The 11,059-nt window shown below is 42.8% G+C and overlaps 1 protein-coding gene across 11 annotated transcripts in view; it reads left to right on the top strand.

The window, feature by feature from the left end:
* LOC141781581 (serine/threonine-protein kinase BRSK2-like) overlaps positions 1 to 10,929 on the top strand; it is a 130,053-nt gene extending 119,124 nt beyond the window's left edge. For 4 of the 11 annotated variants that reach the window (XM_074657403.1, XM_074657455.1, XM_074657420.1 and 1 more), the window contains 4 exons: positions 395 to 575; positions 815 to 904; positions 5,618 to 5,665; positions 9,680 to 10,929. In XM_074657403.1, the coding sequence (XP_074513504.1) occupies positions 395 to 575; positions 815 to 904; positions 5,618 to 5,665; positions 9,680 to 9,903 (543 nt within the window). In that variant the 3' untranslated portion in view covers positions 9,904 to 10,929. Of the gene's footprint in view, positions 1 to 394; positions 607 to 814; positions 905 to 5,617; positions 5,666 to 9,679 lie in introns of all 11 variants that reach the window. The other 7 variants (XM_074657412.1, XM_074657463.1, XM_074657475.1 and 4 more) reach the window with 5 other exon arrangements.
* Positions 10,930 to 11,059: the final 130 nt, after the last annotated feature.

The raw sequence follows: 11,059 nt of genomic DNA on the forward strand, positions 1-11,059 counted from the left end.
TATTTCCCCCCCACTGCCAGGTACCATGGTAACCAGATAATCAATGTTATTCACTTCACCTGTCAGTGGTCTGAATGTTACGGCTGATCAGTGTATATACTGTATATATGTGTGTGTGTGTGTGTGTGTGTGTGTGTGTGTTAGAGGGACGGCAGCGTCGTGTGCAGCCGTCTGTTCACGTCGACTCCGGCGCTGACGCTGCAGAACACCGTGACGTGTTCAGATGTTTCAGATGTTCCACCGTCTCCGTCTGCTGCTGTCTCTTCCTCTCTTGTCCTCTCTCGTCCTCTCTCGTCCTCGCTGCCGTCTCATCTCAGGCAGAAGTTGTTTGTCTGTGTTGCTGCTGACTCAGAGTCTTCCTCCCCCTCCTCCCTCCTCTTCCTCTCGCTCTCAGATCCCCAGTCTGAGCCACAGCGTCATCTCTCAGACCAGCTTCCGGGCGGAGTACAAGTCCACGGCCGGCCCGACGGTGTTCCAGAAGCCGGTGAAGTTCCAGGTGGACATCACCTACACGGAGAGCACCAGCGCCACCAAGGACAACGGCATCTACTCCGTCACCTTCACCCTGCTCTCAGGTAGACACAGCAGCCTTCACCCTGCTCTCAGGTAGACACAGCAGCCTTCACCCTGCTCTCAAGTAGACATCATTAACGAGGGTCTTTTGGCTCAGAGAAGTACCCGTATCGGTACTCGGTATCGGCGAGTACCCAAATGTAAGTACTTGTACTCGGTGTGATTTAAAGTGGTATCGGTGAATCTCTACCTGACAACAGCTGATGGAACCTGACGGAGCTAACCTCTGTTTCCTCTTCAGGTCCCAGCCGGCGTTTCAAGCGCGTGGTGGAGACCATCCAGGCCCAGCTGCTCAGCTCCGACCAGCCCGGCATGCAGCCCCAGATATCTGGTAAGTGGAGTCCTTCGTCACCCCCCAACCTTCCTCCTCCTCCTCCTCCTCCTCCTCCTCCTCACAGCCTCCCTCCCTCCCGGCATCCTGGCACTCCTCACAGCACAGCGGCCCACCTCGCCTCGGACCCGCTCGGCTCAGCTCGGCTCCGCTTTTAGCACACGGCATCTCCACGTGCATGCCCCTGCCACATACCATGGCGTGCACACACACACACACACACACACACACATACACGCGCACACACACACACACACACACACACACACACACACACACACACACACACACACATACATACAGGAGATGGTAGTGTATTTCCAGGGCTGATGATGGTACTCCGGAGCTTAACGAAGCCTCGGCAGCTCGGCTCTCACTCGGCGTCTCACTCACAGCAGACAGATGTTGACACAGCTGTGACATCATGTGGCTTTATCGTCTGAAAGAGGGCAGATTTCAGGATTCATTCATACTTTCTTTAGTGTTGCACAAACACATCGGAACAACGTCTGTGAGATCTTCTGTGATGTGATTGGATATTCTGGGCTGCCTATATCGATCGATAGATGGATGGATTATAGAAATATGGAAGAAAAGAAAGAGTGACTGTGTGTTTCTCCAGTCGTCCTTCGTTAGTTCTGTCTGTTAGTGTTGCTGTTGTTGTATCTGTGGTTATTTCCTTGATAATGGTCCCCCTCTGGTGGTGAAGCTTAGTAACTACAACACACACACACACACAGCTGCCTGCTGAGTACTGAGGTGTTACTGGGAGAGAACCAGTATCCCCTGCTCAGCTCCCACTACAGGATACTAGACTACTTTATCAGATAGTTTGGATTTTTCTTCACATAGATTAGCAGTGATATTAATCCAGATTTTGGCTCCAAAACAACAAATCCAGCAGCAGATTAGAGCCCTAACGTCTCATTGTTGTTGAGGAAGGAGCGCTTAGTTAAGAACGTATATCAATAAGAAGTGAAAGTCAATTGTTTGTTTCGCTTTCACCATTTTGGACTGAAAGCGACTACCAGACGCCAGTAAAACGTCCGCCTTCAAAGAGCCGTACAAAAGTGAAACTATATTATTTCTATTCTACTGTCATGATTTTATTGTCTCTACCGAAATGTCCTGTGTTGAAAAATATTATAAATATGAATAGGCCTACTATTATAATTATTTACTTCTAATTTAAGCAAACAGCTAATAGTAATAACGCCCAGGAGTCGCTCTGTAGACGGTCAATATGTGCATCGTGTTTACTCTGATCTTTAACGTCGGGTGGCGGTGTGTCGCCTCTCCGGTCCAGCTTTTTCTGCAGGGCTGAGGGGGTCTTCCTGGCGCCGCTGTGCCACGCACACCGGCTGTGACCGCTCCGTCCTCCTCACGGCAATTACCTCATTATGGTTCTCTTATAGCGTCGGGTTTAAATCTGAAATATTGTCAAATCAGGCGCTTTTTGCTTTTCGCTTCGACACCATATCCTTCGCCATCGTCTCGTCCGTTTACTCTCTCTCGTCCCGTGATGTGAAATCTGACTCCTGCTGCTCTGAGCTGAGACTCCGTACGGAGCAGACACTTTCACTTTCAGTCTGTAGCGTCCGTCGTCCGACTATCTTTTGATAACACGTCGTAGATACTGAACTAAACAGGTTTTATTTCTGTAAAAAAAAACAACAGCAAAACGATGGAACCAGACTCCGACAGGAGGCCGTGCACTGTGTAGTTAAAGAGTTTAGCCTTCGAGCAAAAAGAAAAGATCCTGCAGATCGTGAAGTTCCCTACGACCCGCTAACCCCTCTTAGCTCCATTAGCTGCTGCTCTTTTGTGTTTTGTCAGCCATCGACCAGCTGGAAGATCTCCATCTACAGGATTCACTCTAGCTAACCTCCAGAAGTCCAAACTATCTACTTTAACTCCACTGAGCCAGCAGCACCAGTCTGACCAGTCACTGCCACAGATGGGAACTGTTATCAGGCGCTGTATGATGCACAACCTCAGTCACCTTCACCGTGTAGATGTGCCGATAACCCACATCTCTATCTCTCTATCTATCTATCTGTGATCTACCTCTCTGGCCTGCCTCTCCATGCCTCCCTGCTTCGTTCCATCCACAGCTTTACTCTAACGCCACCTGGATGGACTGAATGACTCGCATGCCGAATGACACGCCGACCCAGAACCACGCACACACACCGTCTGGCACCCCCTTAGACTCGGTACTGGGATAAAACCAGTCGAGCTGTGCCAGACGCTGTCGAGCCAGACTGTGTGTGTGTGTGTGTGTGTGTGTGCGTGCTGATGATTCTGGGTGCGCTGCCATTCACACACACACAAACACACTACTGTGTGTTTCCTGACGCACTAAAATGAAAGCATGCTCTCTCTCTACTGTCTCCAGCCAGCAAACAAACAGTGTGTGTTTGTGTTTGCTGATCTCTTTGAGATTCTGCATGTGTTGGATGAAACTGAAACACCTAACAGCTCTACTGACATGAACCTGATGTGTTGGCTCATACGTATGTGTAAGGTTCTACTTGTGTGGATGCAGTAGCAGATGGATTTTAAAGGTTGTTGTCTGCCACGGTGATGTTCAGCCTGATTCTCACAGTCAAAAACATCCGTCTGTATCCAGGACTCCTGCTGGTCGTGTGCATCGATACCGTTACCCCAAATGCTAATATCTGGATTCTCAGATCCAAAGCCTTCTAGTCAAATACAGTAAATGTGAGAACCGGCCCACGTTTGGTATTTCTATTTGTTTAGACCACAAAGAAAGTGAACTTTTAGGCTCGTGCAACTAGGGCTGGGACTATACGCTGAGACTCTACCGATTTGATACCATCACGATACTTGGGTGCCGATTCGATATTACGATTTCTTTTTAACTTTTTTAACACTAGACCATGAAGGGAACAAGATGAATCACACACTTCTAGGGACTTTTACTTTGTTAAATCTCTAAATGAATCCAGTATAAATGTTTGATTTTCAGTATGTATGTAGTCAGAGATGTCCTGAAGTCAAATATATCAGGATCATTGGCAGGAATTATTTATTATCCAGCAACTCAGAAATCAAAGAATAAAGACATTTCCCTCACAGATTAGTGGGATTCTCTTTTTAATTTATAATGTTTTATACTTCTGGTGAATATAATCCATCAATCTTATTTCCATAGATGTATTTAGTATCTACAGTTCCCTTTGTTAACACCTTATTTTGAAAAGCAGACGTAGTCCCACGTGTCTACTTCCTCTAACTTCTCCAAGGTGGTCTCTAGCTCTCCGTCAGCTCCGTTCTCTTTATCCATCCATGGTCAGCTCCATCGGGGCCGTTTCAATGCAGAGAACACAAATGTCAGTATCTGGGTGCTCTACAGTCGTAGCGTCGGCCCATTTGACCACGGAGATGAGAGTGACGGCCGACTCCACCGCCACGTTACCGTGTTACCATAACGTTACCTCCATACCATAACGTTTCCTTTTTTTTTGACGTTTTGCAGACATTTTTCTGCCTTTTTTTCCCCTTTTTTCTGACATATTTCAGACTTTTATTTGGACTTATTTCGGCCTCTTTTTTTTTGCCTTTTTTCGGACATATTTCGGACATACTTTGGCGTTTTTTCGGATATATTTTGGCTTTCTTTCTGACTTATTTCAGCCTTTGTTCTGACTCATTTTCTGACATATTTGGGGCTTTCTTTTAGAAGTTAGCATGCAGCTTTAGCCGTGATGTCTAGTTCTGCTTTGTGTGAAACCCAAAGTGTTTCCATCCTTTACTGGATGTGTAGTGTTTACCACGCTGGATTTAACATGGGAGGGTGCAGGTCGTATCCATGCAGACCCTTCAACGTTTTATACTTTGTTCTTTTGGCAGAAGAAAAGTCTGAAATATGTCCTAAAAAAATTCCCAAAAATGTTCTAAAAATGTCCGAAAATCTGTCTGAAAAAGGCTGAAGAAAGGCCGACGTATATATCCAAAAAAATGCCTAAAAATGTCTGAACAAATGTGTGAAAAATGTCCAACAAATTTACCAAAGTAGGCCGAAGAAAGGCGGAAGAAAAGTCTAACAGATATCCGAAAAAAATCCTGATAAAATGCTTGAAAAATGTTCGAAAATAAGTCAGAAAAAAATGTCTGAAAGCCCACAAAAAGGCAGAAAAAAGGCTGAAGAAAGGCGGACATACATCCAAAAAAACTTCCATTTTGGCTCGCTGAGGTTTGTTTTGTTTGACGGATACGGAACGGATATGACGTCACGTTACTCAGACTATAACAATAAAAGCGGTAACTTCCTTCTACCTCCACATAGACTCAGATGAAGCTAATATATCAATTCTGGCATTAAAAAAATCGCGATACATAGTTGAATCAATTTCCCACCCCTAACAACAATATTAATCTATAATTTTGTGGTAGTTTATTGACACAGACATTTTTGTCCTCAAAGAACCTACTGTGCAGGATTCTTTCAACATAAAGATAGTTCAGTAGTACTTCCAGGAAAAAACAGGAATTTGGTCAAACGAGCTGAACATTCCCCGTATCGGCAGTTAACCTTTAAACTCCAGAAGAAGTGTGATGTATCAGCCGGCGTGCTGCTGATGTTTGATGTCAGCTGACTGATGATGATAATGATGATGATGACGATGATGACGCGCTGGGCCTCAGTGAGTCGGTGGGTGTTTCTGAGACACTGTCCTCTGCTCTCAGATGGCTCTCAGCGCTCAGCATCTTTGCCTGGTAAATCCTCCAAGCGTGGTAAGACCCAGAGCGACCGGGAGCTCCCGGCAAAAAAACACCTTAACTCTGGCTTTTAACACACACTGGCAACGTGGTGGAGGCCTGGCACCAACACACCCTGTCTGCACTAACACCAGCGTGTCTGTGTGTCTGTGTGTGAGAGCTAAAAGAAAATATATATATTCACCTTAACAAGTCTTATTAGAGTTATTGATAGTGTCATCACACCACAGACGCCACCATTAATATGGTAACATGAGCCGCTGAAAAAACGCATGTATGTATCTTTCAGGACCTTCGCCTGCATCATACTGACCGTATTAGCACTAGTTGAGGCACAACAAAATTCAGATGGCGGCTAAATTTGTGACTTAAATATCAGAGGATTTCTGAGTTTTTTCTTGCAAATTTATGATTTATAATCTCAGACAATATTCAAGTTTTTTTTTCTCTCGTAAATTTGCGCCTTTAATCTCAGAATTCAGATTTTTTTCTCTGAATATTACCCCCTTAATTTTTAAACCTCTGCACCAGTTTCAGCTGTAGCCGGAGGCATTATGTTTTCAGGATAATAATTCTCGTGAACAAGTTTTCTCAGGAACACCTGGAGGGAATGTCTTCAAATTTGGCAGAAATGTACAACACACATATACTGTACTCTGACCGTTAATGACTTTGTTTTTACTTTCATGACTTTTTATGACATACTAACAGGGTCTGAAATTAGCACCCGCCACCCGCCAAATGCGGGCAGTGGGGGGTGAAATCATCAGGACATCCGTCACTTTGGCAGACAGGGAAAACACTAGAGATGGAATAAAGGACCGTAGTTGTCTGCTTTCTTGGCATCTCATGCCTCCGTGACTATCGATTCCTCTTATTGATGCTTTCCCTCAGTTACGCTTCACAATGACGCATACGCACGCTGTATCATGTTTCAGTTTGTTTTGGACCCGAGACACGGCGGAGAGAAAAAAAAAGCTCTCAACATCATGGTGCTACTAAACCTGAGGGGGCGTATCCTATTTTTCCCTGATAAAGTGACACTGTGAACAACAAACCTGTGTTTAAATCAGCAGGAGGAGAGTTAGTAACGTTAGCTGTTAGCAGCCGTTAGCAGCACAGTCCTGACTGGTTAAATAGCGGAGATACCAACGTTAACGGAGGTGCCATTGAGTTATTATTATGAGGCGTTCACAGTCTGCTTTGTTATCATGATGTGTTCAAATGTAATCTCTTAAAATGTAGTTTTTGGTGAGAAACTTGAATAAATCCAGTTGTTTGAAGATGTTTTCACATCAATATAAAGTAGATATTAGAGAGAGAATTATGACCTGTTGAACTTCATAACAACTTACCAGGATTTCTTTTAATCAAAGCAAATATTTAAATAATCATAATCATTTAAATTGTGTGTTTTTATGCAAACACCCACTATCGATGACAATAACAAAGTACAGTTCAGTACTGTGGACACTACCCTCCTTTCCCCCAAATAAAGGTCTCCCCCAGAAACTAAGGTGTAATTCGAACACTGTTATTTACCGTGTATATAATGTTCTTTATGTAAAATATATTGAACATTGAATGACATCAGATCTAAAATGTTATTCCTTCATTTAGCACAAAGATTTCAAAAATGGCAGATAAAAAACAATACGTGTCTGTTACAGTGACAGGAAGTGAAGAAAGTTAATTTCAGACCCTGCATACTATACCTTAACTTAATATACTCTGACTTTATTATTACTTTTTCCAACATACTATGAGTTCGATATACTATACTACGACTTTTCATGTTTTTTTATTACATAATATATTATGACTTTTTCATGACAAGATATTTTTATTACCTCCTAGTTGAGGAAAAATAAACACAAATAATGTTCACCACCTAAAACACAGCTTCTTCTTGGTTTAGTTGGAGGCCTTGTTGATTTGTAAGAAGCAGCTTCTTATTTCAGGTATTAAAGGAAGATTCATTGTTTAATATCTCAGTCTGCAGACTAAATGACTCAGTAAGATGTGCATATCTCAGTGTGTGAATGTGTGTGTAGCTCCTAACTGACCTGAGTAACCCCCCCTCTGCATGGTAATGCTTGATACCGGGTTGTTCCCGCCCTCCTCGTGAACTTTCCATATTTAAAATCACTGGAACAAAATATCAGACACCAGAAATGTCACACGTCACTGTGTTGTTGAAGAGGAATAATGGTAAGTTATTATCACAACACGTCTGATTTATTACTACAAAACAAACCTGAGATGTTTAATCACTGTTTGACTAACCTCGGCAATGATAAGTGTATTAATGTGCGTGCTGTGCTGTATTGTTGCATGTTTTAATTCACTCATGACTGTTTTAAAGCATTGACCAGAGAACCTTTGTCTTAACAGATGGATGTTGGATGTTGTTGTGATGGATGTTGATATGATGGAGAGTTAACGGGAGCTCTGGAAGACATTCCTACACAGAAAACCGTCTGGAGAAGAGAGCACAAACTGTGAAATACAGAATGCATTTTTTTTTCTTTTTTAAAAAAAAGACAATTTGCTAATTTAATAACATTTAACGGAGAGCATGGTTAATTCTGATTTGCTCTGTGAAGGATAAAAAGCCTCCTGCTCTTCATCACTGTTCCTCTGGTACTGAATGATAACTGAACTTGTCTTCCAGGGCTCCCGTTAGCTCTCCAGCTCAGCAGGAGGAACTGAGACTCTGAAGCCAACGCATTGACACGGATAATAATATTAATATAAATATAAATATCTCAGCCCTTAAAACATATATAAATTAAGATGTGACATTATCTCACCTGTCTCCTTTTGGTGCCACCTCTCCGTCCTCTGGCCTGAACAACCTTTCCTTTCTCCTTTTACCACTTTTTTTGACATACTATACGATGACTTTTTTACGACTTTTTCGACATACTATACTGTGACTTTTTTTTACGACTTTTTTCGACATACTATACTGACTTTTTTTTACGACTTTTTTACGACTTTTTTCGACATACTATACTGTGACTTTTTTTTACGACTTTTTTCGACATACTATACTGTGACTTTTTTTACGACTTTTTTCGACATACTATACTGTGACCTTTTTTTACGACTTTTTTACGACTTTTTTCGACATACTATACTGTGACTTTTTTTTACGACTTTTTTACGACTTTTTTCGACATACTATACTGTGACTTTTTTTTACGACTTTTACAACTTTTTTTGACATACTATACTGACTTTTTTTACGACTTTTTTACAACTTTTTTTGACATACTATACTGACTTTTTTTACGACTTTTTTACAACTTTTTTCGACATACTATACTGTGACTTTTTTTTACGACTTTTTTCGACATACTATACTATGACTTTCTTTTACGACTTTTTCACGACTTTTTTCAACATATTATACTATGACTTTTTCACGACTTTTTTCGACATACTATACTATGACTTTTTATTTTACGACTTTTTCACAACTTTTTTCGACATACTATACTATGACCTTTTTACGACTTTTTTCGACATACTATACTATGACTTTTTTTTACAACTTTTTTCGACATACTATACTATGACCTTTTTACGACTTTTTTCGACATACTATACTATGACCTTTTTACGACTTTTTTCGACACACTATACTGTGACTTTTTCACGACTTTTTTCAACATATTATACTATGACATTTTTACGACTTTTTTCGACATAATATACTTTGACTTTTGTACAACTTTTTTCAACATACTATACGATGACTTTTTCACGACTTTTTTCGACATACTCTTAGAAAAATAAATTATTTGAGACGTGATGTTACCTCACCTGTCTCCTTCCTCCGGCCTGATCAACCCTCCAACCTCTCCTCTGGCTAAAGAGTCTCCTTTCCTCCAGCTCCACTCCTCCTCTCATCCCTCCATCACCTCCTCCTCTCCTCATGTTAACCCCATTGCTCATCTGTTGTTTGTTCTCTCTCTCTCTCTCTCTCTCTCTCTGTTTTTTCTTTTCTTCCCGTCTGTGTAGGCAGCCCGTTGAGTAACTTCTTTGACGTAATTAAACAGCTTTTTTCAGACGAGAAGAACATCCAAGCGTCCCACTCCCCCGGCGCCCCCGCCACGCCTAGCTCCCCCGCCAAGCATGCCCCCAGCAGCAAGCCCAACCAGCCCCCGCCCAATGACTCTAAATGCCCCCCCGGCAAAGACAAAACAAAGACGGCCACCAGCAACAGGACACAGGAACAACCTTAAGGAGCGGTAGCTGTGCATGACTAGAGAAAGAAAAGCAGTTATCAGGTCATTAAACAGGACAGAGGAGCGCTGCTAACTTTGCCCTTTAGTCACGAGTGGAAACAAAAAAAAAATCTACTTTTGCCTATAAATTTTGTACTGTATAATGGGAATGGCTATTTCAGTTTAAAAGTTGATCAGTATTTTACAATAAGTAGCAAATGTAGCTTTGTTGTCCCTACCTTCTGTCCCTCTCTGTGTCCTCGGGGGTCTTTCGGTGGGTGTCTGTCCTCCTCACATGTGTGATGGCTTGACTTGTCTCTGCCACCAGGGATCATCCATAATAACTATTAACCTCGGCGGCTCTTCGAGACCGGCCGACAGCGGCCCGCTCACGGCCCGCCGCCGCCAAGAGAAGAAAAGACAGAGGACCCCTTTCCTTTTCCCTCCCCCACTTCACTTCACTTCCCCCCCCCCCCTCCCTCTTCGAGTCCTTTCTCCGGCCGCATCAGTAGAGTCCACTTCGCCCCACCAGACCAAACATAGAGACATCTCGGAGGAGTTGTAAAAAGAAAAAAAAGCCTTAAGACAGTGATGTTTGTCTCCACACACATCCCCCTCTCCTCTCCTCTTTCTTCTAATTCTCCCACATGTACATAAAAACACACATACTGTACGTACTCCTCAACACAAACTGCTCTGCGGGATGTAATGACTCGCTGACAAACAGGAAGCGGTTGGAAGAGGCAGAGACGGACGGGCGGACGGACGAACGCTGGCTGGATTGTAATTCTTTTTAATGTCGTCTTTCTTTGTGAACGGCAGGATTTCTGTAAAAATGGATAAAAGGTTGCCCATTAAAGTATGACATGGTTGGGGGGGGGGGTGATATTACATAAATGAATGATCTATTCTGTTGTACAGACTAAATAATGTTCCGTATGTACAAAACGTGTAGTCGTGACATTATGTTTTAGAGTTGTGTTGCCATATTTAGTTTGTTTTGTGCAGGCCCGGTCACACCAGCGATCACAGCGACGGTGAAATCCATTCGTCGTCGACCGATAACAAACAGTCTTGACGGATCTGATCTTTGAGGGAACGCAGAGCTGCAGAGTCCAAACTGGAGGTTAGCTATCGTTAGCTTGTTAGCAGAGGAACTGTTAGTGTAGACGGT

Source organism: Sebastes fasciatus, chromosome 2 (genome assembly GCF_043250625.1).
Source record: "Sebastes fasciatus isolate fSebFas1 chromosome 2, fSebFas1.pri, whole genome shotgun sequence".
Classification (NCBI taxonomy): domain Eukaryota; kingdom Metazoa; phylum Chordata; class Actinopteri; order Perciformes; family Sebastidae; genus Sebastes; species Sebastes fasciatus.